Below are 19987 nucleotides of genomic sequence, written 5' to 3'. Positions count from 1 at the left end.
GAATGGGGTGGGTTTGGGACTGTGTGTGAATGGGGTGGGTTTGGGGGTGTGTGTGAATGGGGTGGGTTTGGGGGTGTGTGTGAATGGGGTGGGTTTGGGGGTGTGTGTGAATGGGGTGGGTTTGGGGCTGTGTGTGAATGGGGTGGGTTTGAGGGTGTGTGTGAGGGGGGTGGGTTTGAGGGTGTGTGTGAAGGGGGTGGGTTTGGGGTGGGTTTGCGACTGTGTGTGAATGGGGTGGGTTTGGGGGTGTGTGTGAATGGGGTGGGTTTGGGACTGTGTGTGAATGGGGTGGGTTTGGGACTGTGTGTGAAGGGGGTGGGTTTGGGGGTGTGTGTGAATGGGGTGGGTTTGGGGGTGTGTGTGAAGGGGGTGGGTTTGGGACTGTGTGTGAATGGGGTGGGTTTGGGGCTGTGTGTGAAGGGGGTGGGTTTGGGGGTGTGTGTGAAGGGGGTGGGTTTGGGGGTGTGTGTGAAGGGGGTGGGTTTGGGGGTGTGTGTGAAGGGGGTGGGTTTGGGGGTGTGTGTGAAGGGGGTGGGTTTGGGGGTGTGTGTGAAGGGGGTGGGTTTGGGGGTGTGTGTGAAGGGGGTGGGTTTGGGGGTGTGTGTGAAGGGGGTGGGTTTGGGGGTGTGTGTGAAGGGGGTGGGTTTGGGACTGTGTGTGAAGGGGGTGGGTTTGGGGGTGTGTGTGAATGGGGTGGGTTTGGGACTGTGTGTGAAGTGGGTGGTTGGGTTTGGGAAAGTGTGTAAAGGGGGGGTGGGTTTGCACCATGAGAGTTTACATGCCCCTCTCGCCAGAACAGCCCTGAGCGGGTCGATAACTCCAGCGCTGACCCTACAGTGGGTTAAGTGTACGAGAGTGATTAGAAAATGGAGTTTCATTCTTATTGGTTAATCGAGTGTTTTATTTATTTACAGAGTGGCTGTGTTGGACAAAGTGACAGATTTCTTGCTGTTACTGGGCAAATTGCTGATAGTTGGAGGTGTAGGTGAGTATTTACTCCGTAACTCTGTCTTTATTGTGATTAATCTCCATTCTGCTGTCGAGAGGGTAAATGTTACTTTACAACACAAGATAAATTCTCTGGCTTAATTCGCCCAGTTCCCCAGCTCCATCCCAGAGCCCTGAATTCTCCCCTTTAACCCTCTCCCCAATTTCCTTTTGAAAGTTATTATTGAATCTGCTTCCACCGCCCTTTCAGGCAGCACATTCCAGATCACAACAACTCACTGCGTCAAATAAATTCCCCTCATCTCCCCCTCTGGTTCTTTTCCCGATTCTCTTCAATCTGTGTCCCTCTGGTTACCCACCCTCCTGTCACTGCAAACACTTTCTCCTGATTTACTTCCAAAAAATTCATTCACAGGACATGGACATCACTGGCTAAGTCAGTATTTATTGCCCATCTCTAATTGCCCCTTGAGAGGGTGATGGGTGAGCTGCCTCTTGAACTGCTGCAGTCCCTGAGGTGTAGGTACACCCACAGTGCTGTTAGGGTGGGAGTTTCAGTGACAGTAAAGTAACAACGATATATTTCCAAGTCAGGATGGTGAGTGGTTTGGAGGGGAACCTCCAGGTGAGGGTGTTCCCTGGTATCTGCTGCCCTTGTCCTTCTGGATGTAGTGGTTGTGGGTTTGGAAGGTGCTGCCTAAGGAACCTTGGTGAGTTCCTGCAGTGCATCCTGTAGATGGGACACACTATCAAAACCCTTCATAATTAATCAGTAATTAAAAATCTGGAAAGTCGATGGCCTAGTTGGATTATTGTTTGACTTTTCATCCAGAAATTCAGCTAACGTTCTGGGGACCCGGGTTCGAATCCCACCACAGCATAAGAACATAAGAACATAAGAAATAGGAGCAGGAGTAGGCCATCTAGCCCTTCGAGCCTGCCCCGCCATTCAATAAGATCATGGCTGATCTGTTGTGGCTCAGTTCCACTTTCCCGCCTTCTCCCCATAACCCTTAATCCCCTCTCTTATCAAAAACCCATCAACCCGCTTCTTAAAAATATTTAGCGAGGCAGCCTCCACCACTTCAACGGGCAGAGAATTCCAGAGATTCACCACCCTTTGAGTGAAGAAGTTCCTCCTCAACTCCGTTCTAAACCGCCTCCCCTTTATCTTCAGGCTGTGCCCCCTAGTCCTACTGTCTTTTTTGAGCGGGAAGAGTCTCTCCACCTCTATCCTATCCATCCCATTCATCATCTTATACATCTCAATGAGATCTCCCCTCATTCTTCTAAACTCTAGCGAGTACAAGCCTAGTTTATTCAGCCTCTCCTCATAGCTCAACCCCCTCAACTCCGGTATCAGCCTAGTAAACCTCCTCTGCACTCCCTCCAGGGCCAAAATATCCTTGCGCAGGTGCGGCGCCCAAAACTGCACACAGTACTCCAGCTGCGGCCTCACCAATGCCCTATACAGCTGCAGCAAGACCTCCCTACTTTTATATTCAATCCCCCTCGCTATGAAGGCCAGCATCCCATTCGCCTTCCTGACCACCTGCTGCACCTGCAAGCTGGGTTTTTGCGACTCATGCACAAGGACCCCGAGGTCCCTCTGCACCGTCGCCTGCTGCAGTTTTTCGCCACGTAAGTAATAGTCCTTCCTACCATTATTCCTACCAAAGTGGACCACCTCACACTTGCCAACATTAAATTCCATTTGCCATTTCCTGGCCCATTCGCCCAGCCTATCTAGATCCTTCTGCAGACTCTCCACACCCTCCGCACAATTTGCCTTTCCCCCAATCTTGGTGTCATCAGCAAATTTCGACACCCTGCACTCGGTTCCCTCCTCCAGATCATCTATATAAATGGTAAATAGCTGAGGCCCCAGCACCGACCCCTGGGGCACCCCACTAGTCACCAACCGCCAATCCGAATAGCACCCATTGACCCCCACTCTCTGCCTCCTATTTGACAACCAATCCTCTATCCACGCTAACACCCTACCCCCAACTCCATGCCCCCTGACCTTCTGCAATAACCTCTTGTGAGGTACCTTGTCAAACGCCTTCTGAAAATCCAGAAAGACCACATCCACCGGCTCTCCTCTATCCACTGCCCTAGACACATCCTCATAGAACTCCAGTAAATTTGTCAGACACGACTTCCCTTTAATGAAACCGTGTTGCGTCCGCCCTATCAAGCAATTCCCTTCAAGATGCCTCGCAATTTCCTGCTTAATGACGGATTCTAACATTTTACCTACCACAGACGTTAAACTAACTGGCCTATAATTCCCCGCCTTTTGCCTGGCACCCTTCTTAAACAACGGCGTAACATTAGCCGTTTTCCAATCTTCCGGCACTTCCCCGGAATCCAGCGACGTCTGGAAAATAACCACCAAGACATCCACTATAACCTCCGCCATTTCTTTCAGAACCCTCGGATGCATTCCATCCGGTCCTGGGGACTTGTCCACAATCAGCCCCTCCAGTCTGTCGAGCACCACCTCTCTAGTAACAGTAATGTCATTAAGACCCTCCATTCCTACCACCTTTCCATCGCTAACACCCGGCAAATTATTCACGTCCTCTTCCGTGAAGACAGAAACAAAAAAGTTATTCAAGACCTTAGCCATATCCCCATCCCCTACCACTAGGTCACCTTTCTCATTCTCTAAAGGACCAACGTTCACCCTAGCCAGCCTCTTCCTTTTTATATATTTATAAAAACTCTTGCTATCCTTTTTTATATTAAGTGCTAGCCCAGCCTCATAGCTTCTCCTACCCTTCTTTATCAACTTCTTTGTCAATCTTTGTTGACATTTAAACCTTTCCCAATCCTCTTCTCGCCCACTGCTCTTAGCTACTCTAAATTCCTCCGCTTTTAATTTAACACTTTCCTTCACCTCCTTCGTTATCCACGGCTTATTACCTCTCCTCCTACTGTCCTTTTTAACCATCGGAATAAATTTCTGCTGAGCACCAAGATCTCCTTAAAGATCCTCCACTGCTCCTCAGCAGACCTACCTTCCAACGCGCTCCCCCAGTCCACATTCGCCAATTCTTCTCTCATCCTACCATACTCCCCTCTGTTCAAACAAAGGACACGTGTCCGGGAACCCACTTTCTCCTCCTCCATCTGCAACAGAAACTCCACCATACAATGATCACTCTCTCCAAGAGGATCCTTCACCGCAAGGTCCCTAATTCTACCCGCCTCATTACATAGCACCAGATCCAGAGACAGCAGACAGAGACATTTGAATTCAATAAATATCTGAAATTAAGAATCTACTGATGACCATGAAACCAATTGTCGATTGTCCTAAAAACCCATCTGGTTCACTAATATCCTTTAGGGAAGGAAATCTTCCCTCCTTACCTGGTCTGGCCTACACGTGACTCCAGAGCCACAGCAATGTGGCTGAGTCTCAGCTGCCCTGGTCAGCCTGACAGCCCTCCCTAAATCTTTGTGCTATTCCAATTCTGGTCTCTTGCTTGTCCTGGATTTTAATCGCTCCACCATTGGTGGCCTTGCATTCGGTTGACTGAGGCCTGAGCTCTTGGGCAAAAAATGGTTCGGCGCAGACCAGCAGGGCCAAAAGGCCTGTTTCTGAGCTGTAAATTTTCTATGGTTTCTCTGAGATCCCTCCCTAACCCCCCCCCGCCACCCCCCCCTCACATTTTCTCCGTGAAAACTCTCCTTGAACCTCTCCCTTTGGCCGAGCTGTTCCGAGTGTCTCTTTGTGAGGCTGCCCGGGACGTTTGTACAATGTTAAAGGGGCTATATCAGTGCGAGTTGTTGTTGTTGTTGCGGTCTACCTGTATTTCCCAGTGAATTTATTCCGCTCCTTATTTCCTGTTTAGGAGTCCTGGCCTTTTACTTCTTCACACACAGGATATCGATCATCGCTGAGGAAGCTCCTTCACTGAACTATTACTGGGTCCCTCTGGTGGTGAGTAAATCCCTCCCCCCTCCCCCCCCCCCGTGTCGGGGTCTGACCTTCACTCCATACCGAAAACACCAACAGTGGGAAATAGGAGAGAAAGACTGGAATTCCTCTGGAATCTCAGAACATTCAGAACACAGCTCGTGACACTCTGTCACTGTTGTATTGCAGACAACACAGCGGCTAACTCACACACAGCAAGATCCCACAATAACCGCGTGATACCGGTCTGTTTTACAGATGTTGATTGAGGAATAAAGATTGGCTGGGACACGGGGGGGGGGGAAAGCTCCCTGCCCATCGAGTTTACACCGACCACAATCCCACGCAGGCCCTATCCCCGTAACCCCATGCATTTACCCTAGCTCGTTCCCACCCCACCCCGACACTAAGGGGCATCTGAGCATGGGCAATCTGCCCACCTTTACACAGTGGGAGGAAACCGGAGCGCCCGGAGGAAACCCACGCAGACACGGGGAGAACGTGCAGTCTCCACACAGACAGTGACCCGAGCCGGGAATCGAACCCGGGCCCCTGATGCTGTGAGGCAGCAGTGCTAAACCCACCGTGACACCCATTCTCAGCTCACTTCCTCTTTGCTCCACAAGGGAGCTGGGATAATGCTGCTGAAATTCCGGTGTGTTCAGAACACGGCCAAACTGTGTCAACCTGTGAATCGTCCCAACACACCAGTGACTGGCAGTGAGAGCGGGATAGAGCCCTGGTCAGCTGTGCTGGATGTGGAGTGTTGTCCCCCAATATTTAATCCCCATGGCCCCGTGCCAGCGCTCTGCTCCAGGAATTACTCGCTATGGAAACAGAGGAATGTCTGTCGGAGTGAAACTGCCAGGTGGGGGGAGAGAATTGGATTGGAACTTGCTGTATTAGATTAGTGACCACACTTCACTCTGTCACTGGCTGTGTAACTCTCTGTGATGAGCTGTGCCTGTGAATATCACTATATCAATGCAAGTTTGTGTTTAGGGTATTGGGGCAATGAAAGTCATTGACAGGACACCCCTTACTGATTTCATCACATTCAGTCATTTCAGAAAAATATCTCCCACACGCAACACAGATTCAATAAACTGTCAGAGGGTCGGTGCTGAGGGAGTGCCGCACTGTCAGAGGGTCAGTGCTGAGGGAGTGCCGCACTGTCAGAGGGTCAGTACTGAGGGAGTGCCGCACTGTCAGAGGGTCAGTGCTGAGGGAGTGCCACACTGTCAGAGGGTCAGTACTGAGGGAGTGCCGCACTGTCAGAGGGTCAGTACTGAGGGAGTGCCGCACTGTCAGAGGGTCAGTACTGAGGGAGTGCCGCACTGTCAGAGGGTCAGTACTGAGGGAGTGCCACACTGTCAGAGGGTCAGTACTGAGGGAGTGCCGCACTGTCAGAGGGTCAGTACTGAGGGAGTGCCACACTGTCAGAGGGTCAGTACTGAGGGAGTGCCGCACTGTCAGAGGGTCAGTACTGAGGGAGTGCCGCACTGTCAGAGGGTCAGTGCTGAGGGAGTGCCGCACTGTCAGAGGGTCAGTACTGAGGGAGTGCCACACTGTCAGAGGGTCAGTGCTGAGGGAGTGCCACACTGTCAGAGGGTCAGTGCTGAGGGAGTGCCGCACTGTCAGAGGGTCAGTGCTGAGGGAGTGCCGCACTGTCAGAGGGTCAGTGCTGAGGGAGTGCCGCACTGTCAGAGGGTCAGTACTGAGGGAGTGCCGCACTGTCAGAGGGTCAGTACTGAGGGAGTGCCGCACTGTCAGAGGGTCAGTGCTGAGGGAGTGCCGCACTGTTGAAAATGCCATGTTGAACATTCCTGCTGGATCAAGAGTCTGAAAATTGTTTAATTTGTGTTGAGTGTTCAGAAGGTGAGAGACCGTTCACTCTAACTCATTCTCACCAGCCACCTTCACCTCAGAACCTGATCAGCACCCCCTTACACTCTTTCCTTCCTTATTAATATTATTCACTCCTTGTGGGAGCAGATGCCATTAATTAGTGACTATCTTTTATTTCTAGTCCCTTATTTTGACCTCCTGCACACAACTGGATAAATCTTCCTGATCTCTATCCTGTTGAAAATGTTTAAATCCTCCATGAAGTAACTGTGCGGCCAAATTCCCCTCCAATTCGATTTTCAAGTTTGCTGATCACACCACCATAGTGGGTCAGATCTCAAACAATGACGAGACAGAGTACAGGAATGAGATGGAGAATCTGGTGAACTGGTGCGGGGACAATAATCTCTCCCTCAATGTCAACAAAACAAAGGAGATTCTCATCGACTTCAGGAAGTGTAAAGGGGAACATGCCCCTGTCTACATCAATGGGGATGAAGTAGAAAGTGTTGAAAGCTTCAGGTTTTTAGGTGTCCAGATCACCAACAACCTGTCGTGATCCCCCCCATGCCGACACTATAGAACATAGAACATTACAGCGCAGAACAGGCCCTTTGGCCCACGATGTTGCACCGACCAGTTAAAAAACAATGACCCACTAACCTAAACCAATCCCATTTCGTCCATAAACCTATCCACAGATCTCTTAAACGCCCCCAAACTAGGCGCATTTACAACTGCAGCAGGCAGGGCATTCCAATCCCTCACCACCCTCTGGGTAAAGAACCTACCCCTGACATCCGTCCTATAACTACCCCCCCTTAATTTAAAGCTATGCCCCCTCGTGCTAGATTTCTCCATCAGAGGAAAAAGGCTATTACTATCCACCCTATCTAAACCTCTAATCATCTTATATGTTTCAATCAGATCCCCTCTTAGCCGCCTTCTTTCCAGCGAAAACAACCCCAAATCCCTCAGCCTCTCCTCATAGGACCTCCCCTCCATACCAGGCAACATCCTGGTAAACCTCCTCTGCACCCTCTCCAAAGCCTCCACATCCTTCCTGTAATGTGGGGACCAGAACTGCACACAATACTCCAAGTGCGGCCGCACCAGAGTTGTGTACAGTTGCAACATGACGCTGCGGCTCCTAAATTCAATCCCCCTACCAATAAACGCCAAGACACTGTACGCCTTCTTAACAACCTTATCTACTTGATTCCCAACTTTCAGGGATCTATGTACATATAACTATAGTTATCTTAACTATAGTTAAGAAAGCCCCACCAACGCCTCTACTTTCTCAGAAGACTAAGGAACTTTGACATGTCAGCTACGACTCTCACCAACTTTTACAGATGCCCCATAGAAAGCATTCTTTCTGGTTGTATCACAGCTCGGTCTGGGCTCCAGCTGTGCCCGAGACCGCAAAAAATTACAAAATATTGTGAATGTAGCCCAATCCATCACACAAACCAGCCTCCCATCCATTGACTCTGTCTACACTTCCCACTGCCTCGGCAAAGCAGCCGGCATAATTAAGGACCCCACACACCCCGGACATTCTCCCTTCCATCTTCCTCCTTCGGGAGAAAGATACTAAAGTCTGAGGTCACATACCAACCGACTCAAGAACAGCTTCTTCCCTGCTGCTGTCAGACTTTTGAAAGGACCTATTTTGTATCAAGTTGATCTTTCTCTACACCCCAACTATGATTACATTCTGCACTCTCTTCTTTCCTTCTCTATGAAGGGTATGCTTTGTCCGTATAGCGCTCCCTCAGCACTGACCCTCGGACAGGGCGACACTCCCTCAATATGTTTTGCTGTATACTAATACATGTGACAATAATAAATCAAATCAAATCTTCCCCTCAACATCCTCCTCTCTTGAAGAATGTTCTGCTGCACCTTCATCCCCCCCCAGCCGGTTATAACTCTCAGTTTTGGTGTCAGCGTCGCTCTGAATCCCAGAACAAAGGATAAAGAAAATTCCAGCACAGGAACAGGCCCCCACCCCCCTCCCCAGCCTGCACTGACCATGCTGCCCAAATTAACTAAAACCCCCTACCCTTCTGAGGACTATATCCCTCTATTCCCATCCTGTTCATGGATTTGTCCAGATGCCCCTTAAAACTCACTATTGTATCTGCTTCCACTGCCTCCCCTGGCAGTGAGTTCCAGGCTCCCACCACCCTCTGTGTGAACAATCTGCCTCGTACATCTCCTTTAAACCTTGCCCCTCGCACCGTAAGCCTATACCCCCCAGTAATTGACTCTTCCACCCTGCCTCCTGAACTTCCAAACCTTTTTGCCTCTTCTACATCGTTAGAATTATCTGGGAGCTGGGACTGTGCACACGGCTCTGATTCTGATTCTGATTCTGAGGTTAGCACTGTGCACAGTAACTCTGTCATTGCAATCTTCAACTTCCCAGCAAACGCTGGGCAACATCGCCCCCTAATGCCCACGGCAGAAATGATTCAGGCCACACATTCTGCAGAAACTGGAGCTGCTGTAAACTGCATTCAGGGTAAATCTCCACTTCCCCTGTTAAAGGCAGCTGTTTGATAGGGTTCCAGCTGTCCCAGTTCCAGCTGTTTGTAAATTTTACAGCAAACAGCCATTAATATACGGAACTGAGATACAGAGGCATGGGATTGAGGGTGATTTAGCAGTTTCGATCAGGAATTGGCTAGCTGATAGAAGACAGAGGGTGGTGGTTGATGGGAAATATTCAACCTGGAGTTCAGTTACTAGTGGTGTACCGCAAGGATCTGTTTTGGGGCCACTGCTGTTTGTCATTTTTATAAATGACCTGGATGAGGATATGGAAGGATGGGTTAGTAAATTTGCGGATGACACCAAAGTTGGTGGAGTTGTGGACAGTGCAGAAGGATGTTGCAGGTTACAGAGGGACATAGATAAGCTGCAGAGCTGGGCCAAGAGGTGGCAAATGGAGTTTAATGCAGAAAAGTGTGAAATGATTCACTTTGGAAGGAGTAACAGGAATACAGAGTACTGGGCTAATGGTAAGTTACTTGGCAGTGTGGATGAGCAGAGAGATCTCGGTGTCCATGTGCATAGATCCCTGAAAGTTGGCACCCAGGTTGATAGAGTTGTTAAGAAGGCGTACGGTGAGTTAGCTTTAATTGGTAGATGGTTTGAGTTTCAGAACCATGAGGTCATGTTACAACTGTACAAAACTCTGGTGCAGCTGCACTTGGAGTATTGCGTACAGTTCTGGTCACTGCATTATAAGAAGGATGTGGAAGCATTGGAAAGGGTGCAGAGGAGGTTTACCAGGATGTTGCCTGGTATGGTGGGAAGGTCTTATGAGGAAAGGCTGAGGGACTTGAGGCTGTTTTCATTAGAGAGAAGGCTAAGAGGTGACTTAATAGAGGCATACAAGATATTGTGCTGTGCTCCCAGTGTGGTCTTACCAAGTTCCTAGACAAGTTTAACACGACATCCATGTTTCAATTCTTCCTGTCTAGGATGAACCCCGGTATTTCATTTGCTTTTTGTGTGAGTTTATTAGCCTGTATGAGTGTCAGTGAGTGAGAGTGTAACCAAGTGACCTTATCTTTACAGACGGTGATATTTGGATCCTATCTAATTGCACACGGCTTCTTCAGTGTCTATGCAATGTGTGTGGATACACTCTTCCTCTGTTTCTGTGAGTAACTCTTACAAATTGTGAGCGCTTGCTTTGTGACCTGTCAGATTCTGGGATGTGTAAAGATGCTAACACCAATTTCATTTGTGCCACAGCCAGTTCGTTCAGTCAGTCCCAAAGGTTGAAGGGGTGTCCTCACCCTGTAGTTGGACTCAGTGCCTTGTTTAGGGAAGTGTTGATGGGGGGAGTGGGAGTGTCCAACCTCCAGTTTCTCACTCCTCACTACCCCTCAGATACTGTCCCTCGATTACCCAGTGGACAAACACTGGGACCAGGGCAGCACAGAACTCCACTGCGACACCCCAGTTGTTAAATAGGCCACCGATATTCACACTCCGGCTTTCGATACGAACAGCAGTCACCGGAAAGTTTCTGGAATTATCTCCCAGGAACAAACTGCTGGAGGGGGTTAACACCCCGGGAACACCACCCCAAATTTCAGATACTTCTGAGAATGTTACAGTGCAGCTTGTAATTCCCAATCTCTGGATTCCAATTCCCAATCATCAGCCCAGGATTTCCAACAGGACATGGTGGGATGGGAAGGGGAGTGGGTGAAATTTCCCCGAGTACCCCTGGCCTGGGGGGGGGGTGGGGGGGTGGTTTCGGAGATGAGCTGGTTCCTGTCTCGAGATATTGACACTGGCACTGGAGGTTTCCAGAGTTACTCGGAGATGTCAACCCCCAACCAGGAAAGAACTCGGAAAGGTGCTTCCGGCAATCGGAGAGAAAGGAAGTCCATTTGTTCGGCAACTTTGACGTTTAGCGTCATTGTCAGCCATGACAGGAGAAGTTAGAGAATGTCTCAGAATTGTGTTGTCATGGCAATGACCTCTTGGCTTTGGGTTTAAATCATTGACGCCATCTCTCCCGGTGACTCCAAAGACGTGCAGGTTTGGTGGATTGGCCGTGCTAAATTACTCACTGTTGTCGTGGGGGGTAATTACGTGGGGGTAATTACGTGGGGGTAATTACGTGGGGGTTACAGGGACAGAACCTGGGTGGAATCATTGTCAGCACCGTTCCAATGTCTTGAATCACTTCTTTCTGCACTGATTCTGTGGGTGTAATCTTACCTGCCGTTCACTCCACGCTCCCACTGCAGCGAGGTCAGGGAATTTTCCCCGGGTGGGAAAATCCCGTCAGCGGGAATGATGGTAAGATTCCGGCCTCCGATTCTGCTCTGTGACTCTCTGCCTCCTGTCAGTCCATTGGGTTTAATGACTTGCTGCTGAAGCTGTGACGTCCGGTCAGGTTGAGAAGCTAAAGCACTGACTAGGAGAGTGAATGTTGGGAATACTCAGTGACGGGGGGTCAGGAGCTGATCGGGAGGCTCAGGACACTGCAACATTCAATCTCATCACAACTCACCTTGAGACGTAGAACATATCAGATCACTGAGTTTAAACCCTAAGGTTTTAAAGCTTTACTGGAATTATTCTGCATTTTTTAAGTTTGAGACCAGTTGCCAGCAACAGGAGATTTGTCAGTCTTTTCCTGAGCTTGCTATTTTCAGAGTTCCTTAAATCTGCAACTATTAAAACATTAATGACTGAGCCTCACCAGCTGCTTGCTTTGCATTTAATTGTCGTTTTTTTAAAAGGCTTCTAACGTATTATCTTGTGGTTGCCTCTCCGTTCCTACTTCCCCTTCCCTCTTTCAATTGTCACCTTTCATCACTTCCTCGCTCTGCCATTGGATTTATTTGGTTCCGACACACCCTCTCTCTCTCTCTCTCTCTCTGTCTCTCTCACTCTCTCTGCCTCCACCCCCCTCCCTCCCCCGCCTCGCTTTGGCATGTGGCTAACTCACGCAGGTGAAGATTTGGAGCGGAATGATGGGTCAGCTGAGAAACCTTACTTCATGTCGCCAGAACTGCACAGGATCCTTGGAGGACAAGAATGGAGTCCGCGAAAAGCCAACGGATAGTTAGCCTGTGCTGAGCTCCCGCTGCACTGAACTCCTAGCTACCTTTTATTAATATATAGATATATAAATTCACACTCACACTCAGTCATCAAAATACTTGGCCTGTCCTGACAGTCGGCATGGAAACAGGTATCGGGGGCTTGGAAAATCTTCACTCTCGGAGAAGAGTTCTAGTTTTTGAAAGCAGAGAGAGGAAAAAGTAACTTTTTCTAGACAGAAACAGTCAGCATCTTTCTGCGATGTGGCTACACAACGGCAGGTGAATGTGCCACAGGCTGGAAAGGCAGACGGAAAATCACTTTCCAGCCACTAGCGTCCTATCGGACCTAGCTTCCCGATTGTTACGTTCGAGTGCGGACATTTGCGGATATCGCTGGAAGGAGAGGCATGTTGCTGAAAGTTTTTACATTTCGAGCGGTCACACCAATTTAAACTACTGGAGGGAAAGGTGCTGATTGGCTGGCAAGTGGTCTCTGATTGGGTGAGGTGTTGCCGCGGAGAAAGGACCATTCTCCAAGCATCAAAAATGGGTGCAAGGTTTGAACACATTCCTCACCGTATTCCACATTTAATGTTTGCTGTTAGCTGTGATTCCGGGATTGGGCAGCACTTGTTGTACAATCCTGAGTATGCTAAAACTTTTGCCAACAACCAATTTAAGACAATCAGTTAAGATGGTAATGTGGCTGTTTTACCCTTGCTGGGAATGATACACGTTCATACCCAGGAGCCCATTCCCCACAAACAAGAGGAATATCTTCAAGCTTTCTGCCCTTTTTAAATTACCCACGGGGGCCCGTTACTTTCTCCGTGACAATATCTTGACCAGTCAGAGTCAACTTGCCAACTAATCAATAAACTTTTCTCCCAAAGTATAAATCCTTGAATTGGGATTCTTACGTTTGTCCTGATGAGTGCAAAATGAAAAGCTTCAGCAGCGTATCTCAGTTGCCAGCAATATGTAAGTTCTGTACTACCAAATGAATGTTTATATATTTGGCCTTACAAGGACCCAGTTCTGTGACCCACGTGATGCCTGGCTTGCCCCGCTGGTCTCTCTCTCTCTCTCTAAATGTTCCATCATTCTACGCTCCTGCCACACAACAGGAGATTCTAACTGTATATAAAATTTAAAATCTATGATATGCAATAACGGTCTACGTCGGGACCAGGGGAGGGGGTAGCGAAGGGAAGGGGAACGGGGGACTTCATCTCCTGGTTGCAATGCCAACAGGTCATGTCCCTGTGCCACGTACCACGCAGGAGAAACCCTTCCCTCCCCCCTCTCAGAATCGTAACTAAGGTGCCTAAAAGCAAGGATCGTCAGGCCAATACCCTTTTTGGGACAGTCAGTTATTTCAGATCTGTTGGCGCAGAGGTTACTGGAACGGTATTTGCCACGTCTACAGCACAGGATAGGACTGAGTGTGTGAAAAAGGCAGTAATCTGTGTCAGGTTGTGATCCGTCACAAGTTAGTTTGCGTGACTCTGTTCCACGTTATCTGGGAAAGTGAGATGGTGACCCATCTCACCCGCGTTTTCCTGTCCAGTTAGCGGTCCTGAAATTGCTGGATCTGTACCCGTTATTCCAGCTGGATATCGCCGCTGCCATTCAGGGTTGTTATTTTATATCGTAAAGACTTGTGTGAATGATGGGATTGACATTCCTGACGGCCCAAAAAAAGGAACAATTTAAACAACAAAACTCATTCCTACAGGTAGTGAATGACAAAAATGTCTAGAGAATTTACAGAACAGAAGGCCCTTCGGCCCATCAAGTCTGTGCTGACCTTTCAGCTCTAACCCTGTCTCTCTCAACTTCCAACAACCAACATCAGTGAGTTCATTTCTGGGCCAGCGGTTTTGTCTCTCTCTCTCCAGCTCCCGGATTATTGCAGGAACTTGTGTTGAATGTAAACTAAAGCCATTTGATTATTTTTTTAATTCTACAAACGCGTCAGGATGTTCTCCTGAGGGGGGGGGTGGGTGCTATCGCTAACTGTAGGTGCAACTCTCCGTTGAATACTGGAATAGGAGGAGCCGTTCGGCCCCTCGAGACATCTCCCAGCTCTGCCCCCACTGGAGTGGAGGGGGAGGGACATGTTTTACCCTTTAAAGGGGGAAATGACAAGCTGACAGAGGGAGAGTGGAGACACAAGGGGTTTCCTTTGGCCCTGTATCTGGTCTTGGGACCCTGACAAAGCTGACATTTATCATTCAGTCGGCGAGAGACGGTGACGAGAGAGTGTAGGACCGGGAGGAGGTTTGGAAAAGGCGGCAGTAGCGGTGAGGGAGGGGATTTGATATTTGGGTAAAAGACATGGGAGAGTGAGAGATGAAAGGTAACGGAGACACATTCACAACACATGAGATTTCACCCCGCCACGTGTAAAGATAAGGTTGGGCAGTAATAATGGGCCTGTAATATATTTATATATAAGTGCAGGGCTACACTCTTGTATACAGTTTTTTACTATTTCAAATGGATACAATTTTAATGAATATATTAGATAAAAAACACTCAGCTTTGTTGATCCTTCAAGCATTTGTACGTGGGTGTATGAATGCCATAATTATGGTGCTGCGCATTTATATATTACATATAAAATATATACATGTGTGTGTTTCTATGTATTATATATATTTATATATATATATATATATATATATACACAATGCCATGTTGCACTGTCAATATATCCAGGTTAACAAAGGTTCTGAAGATAGAATGATTTATAATCAGTTTTTTAAATTGGAGAATCTGGGCTTGTTCTCCTTGGGGGCCGGGGAGGTTTGTGATCCAGGAGGCTGTAGGGAGGGACACCGTGATTCCATTGACAGGAGGGTGGGGAAGCAGAGGGACACAAGGAGAAAATGGGGAAAAGAACCGGAGTGGGGTGGGGGAGGGAGATGAGGAGAATTTGTGTGGCGCAGTGAGTTGTTGTGATCTGAAAGGGCAGTGGGAGCAGATTCAATATTTATCAGAACAAATGATTATCAATTATTGATGAAATAATAATTCACTATCATTATTAGTAATAATGCAGTAATTATTTACAAGGAGACCTGGAGAAACATTTGAAAGGGGAACATTAGGGTAACGGGGTTAACGGGAAGTGGGATAAATTTGGATAGTTTTTCAGTTTGCCCTGGGGTGGGATTATCCGGCCCATTCCGACAGGCGGGATCTTCCAAAGGTGAACCCGTGGTGGGACAACGAGCGAGCCATGCAAAATGCAGGAGATATCGGCCAGATTCCGATGGCGGCCAATAGCCCCTGTCACTGGAGCCCCCGCCGCAGGGAGGGGCAGACAATCAATTCATAATTTTTCACTCTGAGCAATGCTGCGTCACCCAGCCCACTTACACACTTGTAGAAAAGCAGAAACCCTAGAATCCTTGCCCAGAAAATATCGGCTTTCTCAGCAGTGGTTCATCGAGCGGGGGATGGGAATCGAGGGGGTTATTTGGTCCCAGGGACACCCCATTACATCACAGCCAAACTGCACCTCAGCTCCACCTAGCAGCCTTGGTTCAGTAACCCTGACCATGTTCACTCAACAACCTTCTATCTGTCTCAACCGTAGCAACATAGAAACTAGAAGCAGGACGAGGCCATTTGGCCCTTCGAGCCTGCTGTGACATTCAGTTTGATCAGGGCTGGTCATTGAATTCAATATCCTGGTCCCCCCTTCCCTCCATATCCCTCAATCCCTTTTAGACCCAAGAACTATATCTAATTTCTACTCGAAATCACACAATATTTTGGCCTGAATTCCTTACTGTGGGAGTGAACTCCACACATTCACCACCCTCTGGGTGAAGAAATTTCCCCTCCCCTCAGTTCTAGAAGGTTTCCCCCTTATCCTCAAACTCTGACCCCGAGTTCTGGACTCCCCCACCATCGGGAATGTTCTTTCTAAATCTATCCTGTCTAACTCTATTAGAATTTTATAAGTTTCAATGAGGTGCCCTCTCACTCTTCTAAACCCTAGTGAATGTAAGCGTAACCAACTTAGTCTCTTAGTCCAGTTGATCCTGATCTTAATAATCAGAGCTGTAAGGGTTCAGGGGTTATGAGGAAGAGGCAGGAGAATGGGGATGAGAGAAACATCAGCCATGATTCAATGATGGGCCGAGTGGCCTAATTCTGCTCCTGTGTCTTATGGTCTAATCTTGGGGGTGGGGAGCAGAGAACGTTCTGGATTTCCATCGCTGTTTATGTGAAGAAATGCTTCCTAACAAACCTCCTGAACAAGCTAACTCCAATGTTAAGGTTCCGCCCCCTTTGTTCTGGAATGCCCCGTTGGGGAGTGGTGGATTCTCCAGTCCTGCCGGCAGTGCAGTCCCCGCTGTGGGTTTCCCAGTGGGGTGGGGGATTTCCCAGCAGGATTTGGGGGGGGGGGGGGTGGTTCCCAGCAGGGTGGGTGATTTCCTGGCGGGGTGGGGTAGTTTCCCAGTGGGATGGGGGAGTTTCCTGGCGGAGTGGGGGGATTCCCCGGAGGAGTGGGGGGGTTCCCCGGAGGATTGGGGGGGGTTCCCCGGAGGATTGGGGGGGGTTCCCCGGAGGATTGGGGGGGGTTCCCCAGAGGAGTGGGGGGGGGTTCCCCGGAGGAGTGGGGGTTTTTCTGGCAGGGTTGGGGGGGGTTTCCCAGCGGGGGGGGGGGGTTTCCTGGTGGTGTGAGGGGTTTCCTGGTGGAACGGGGGGTTTCCCTGTGGGATGGCGGGGGATTCCCGGTGGAACGGGGGGTTTCCCTGTGGGATGGCGGGGGATTCCCGGTGGAACGGGGGGTTTCCCTGTGGGATGGCGGGGGATTCCCGGTGGAACGGGGGGATTCCCTGTGGGATGGCGGGGGATTCCCGGTGGAACGGGGGGTTTCCCTGTGGGATGGCGGGGGATTCCCGGTGGAACGGGGGGTTTCCCTGTGGGATGGCGGGGGATTCCCGGTGGGGCTGGGGGGGGTTCCCGGCGGGATGGGGGGGATTTCTTGGCGGGATGGGTGGAGTTTCCCTGGTGGGGTGGGGTGGGGGGGTGGGGTTGCGGAGGGGTTTCCCGGGGGGGGGGAGTGGAGTGGCCACATTGGGAAATCCCTTTGACCTCAGTGGTTCTGGAAGATCCCACCACCAATCCCACCCCCCCTCACTGAGAGGCGGGGGGGGCAGAGAATTCCAGCTGGTGTGTTTGATTCAGCTTGTTAGAAATCCTCAGTTTATTTCTGGAGTTGGGGGGGGAACGAGGGGGGGGGCAGAGCGGAGCGAGGGGGGAGAGTGAATTTGTGCTAACTCTGCAATCACTTGTAATCTCAGCACAGCCGCCCTGGGGAGAAGCCGGGGTTGGTTAGTGAATTGGTGGAGCCGCTGCTTTGTAATCACTGCTTGTGATTCCTGTCCACAGTGGAAGATTTAGAGCGGAATGACGGATCGGCAGACAGGCCCTATTTCATGAGTAAAACACTGATGAAGATTCTGAATGTGCGGAATCGAGCAGCCGAAGGTGAGAGGCAGAGTCGCTGAAACCTGTCAGACAGGACCCACCCTCCCCGATCCAGCGGCAAAGGGGCTACACCAACAACAACTTATATTTATATATATATATATGTATAGCGCCTTTTAACATAGTGAGCCGTCCCAAGGAGCTTCACCGGAGCAATTATCCATCGTTTGATGTTTCCAAGTTACCTGGAAGTTCTGCTTTTGGAAAAATTACAGAGAGGCAGTCACAAAGTGCAGACAGTTTGGTTTAGTTGGTTAGGATTTGTGAGGGAGTCCATTTGGGGCTTTGAACTTGACTCACGGACTGGAGTACAGAACGGTGTCGCCTCTCTGTCTCCCCTGGGGCTAGTTTTGAATCTGTGCCCTCAGCTTCCCCCTCCTTCCCGGCCACCACCCGACTCCCCCACTCCCCCGGCATAACCACCCATCGTGGCATCTCATCTCTCTCCAGGCTGACTTTGGCCTTGGCAGTTCAGTTGTTCCTTGTGATTATCTTGGGTACGGACTCATTAGTGTTTGTGTTAATTAACACTGGCCTTGAGGCCTTGCGGATTGGGTTTAACACAAATACACTAACTGATGATAGGGCCAGGAGGGGGGTCACAGCTCCGATAGGCTGATCCTGGCAGCAAAGCAAGGGAAAAGGGGATGGCCTTCATCATTTTCAGCGCCTTTCCCTTGAGAATCGGAATTCTGTGCCAGAGTTGTGTTGAAAGGGAGTAAGAGGTTGTTCAGGGAGACTGCGGTCCCTGGAGGAATGTGGGCGTCAATTTCAAAATGTCTGAATGAAGAAAACTTCCACAATAACAAGAAACAAACAGCAGAAATTCACATAGCGGCTCGCAACCATCAGAGGGAGGACATTTCACACCTGCTCTTCCCAAAGTGTGAACCCGCTTTCTCCGGTGATGACAGTTTTATCTTCTTCCCGCTAATGGTGCTTTGAGATAATGTCCTTCCCATCTGTCGCTGTCTGGGACACTGGGCGGGATTCCCCAAACTACTGCCCCTCCCTGCAGTGAGAACGGAGAATTTGGCACTCAGCCGAAAATTCATTCACTGCAACAGGACCAGAGAATCCCAGCCGTGGGTTTGCAGTAGCCCAGCGAGATTGGAGGTTTCCGACACGTGTGTCCCACGGATGAGACTTTCCATCTGTTAAGTCAGATGGTGCCAATTGGATAATTTGTGAGCGTATAAAATTCCAACAGGGAAAATAACCAGCTGACCCTTCGAGCTTTCCTCCTCTTCATGATGGTCAGAGTATCAGTGACTAGATCCTCTGTTCCCGTCCCATCCCGTCCTGCACCCGTCCAACCTGGAGAGGCAAAAGAATTGGAGGAATTCTCAGGACTAGCCGTGGAAAAATACTTGGGAAAATGCCCTCTTTAACCCTCGGGCGATCAAAGCCGGTACAGGTGATCACAGGGATTGTGTGTTCTCTCGAAAGACTGAGGTGTTATGATTTTTGCTCCAGTTGGGAACCATTGCAGATTCCTCTCGGAGACGATGCAGAGAGGCTGCAGCCGCCACCACCAGTACATTCCAGAAGCTTCCCTCCCTGGGAAATGAGGACCTGTCCAGTCTATGCCCACACTCGTACAGTTTTAATTCTGGACTCCTCCTCCTTCATCTGTGAAACTGGAATAATTTATCAATAGATCAATCTACACGGCACGTTCATTCTTTTATCTTCTTCCAGAAAATAGCATCTGAGTAATTGGAGACATGAGGTGAGATGTGGTGAGTCTGGGAGCAACAGATGAGTTTGGGGGGTCTCTTGGTCCCCCGAGCTCTCGCCCACTGGGGGTGGGGGTGGGGGGGGGTGGGGTGGGGGAGCTCCTCAGCCCCCACCCTGGGGAGGGAGGAGACTCACTGATAGAGACTGAGCCCTGTGATTGGACAATAACTCCCTGACCATTGGGTCATGTGACTGTCAGGTGGACAGGTTGCCTCCGGGTCTTCTCCAGATTCCGAGGCTGTTTTTTTTGATGGATAATCACACTGTGGCAGTTAGAATTTCCCTGTGTGTGAAAGAAACCTCCCATTTCATTCCTCATCAGAACCACGTTGACTCCAAAATCAAAATTAGCGCAGTGATTAGCATTGCTGCCTCACAACGCCAGGGACCCGGGTTCGATTCCAGCTTCCGTCACTGT

General features: G+C 49.6%; 1 protein-coding gene across 5 annotated transcripts in view; it reads left to right on the top strand.

Moving 5' to 3' along the window:
* slc44a5b (solute carrier family 44 member 5b) overlaps positions 1-19628 on the top strand; it is a 273622-nt gene extending 253994 nt beyond the window's left edge. For 3 of the 5 annotated variants that reach the window (XM_080195082.1, XM_080195084.1, XM_080195080.1), the window contains 4 exons: positions 915-985; positions 4815-4903; positions 10322-10406; positions 17731-19628. In XM_080195082.1, the coding sequence (XP_080051208.1) occupies positions 915-985; positions 4815-4903; positions 10322-10406; positions 17731-17849 (364 nt within the window). In that variant the 3' untranslated portion in view covers positions 17850-19628. Of the gene's footprint in view, positions 1-914; positions 986-4814; positions 4904-10321; positions 10407-12222; positions 16707-17730 lie in introns of those variants that run through there. The other 2 variants (XM_080195085.1, XM_080195083.1) reach the window with 1 other exon arrangement.
* Positions 19629-19987: the final 359 nt, after the last annotated feature.

Source organism: Carcharhinus amblyrhynchos, chromosome 9, assembly GCF_965287045.1.
Source record: "Carcharhinus amblyrhynchos chromosome 9, sCarAmb.v2.hapA, whole genome shotgun sequence".
NCBI classification, from domain to species: Eukaryota; Metazoa; Chordata; class Chondrichthyes; order Carcharhiniformes; family Carcharhinidae; genus Carcharhinus; species Carcharhinus amblyrhynchos.
The sequence above is the reverse complement of the archived record's forward strand: the minus strand, read 5'-3'. Positions and strand labels throughout refer to the sequence as shown.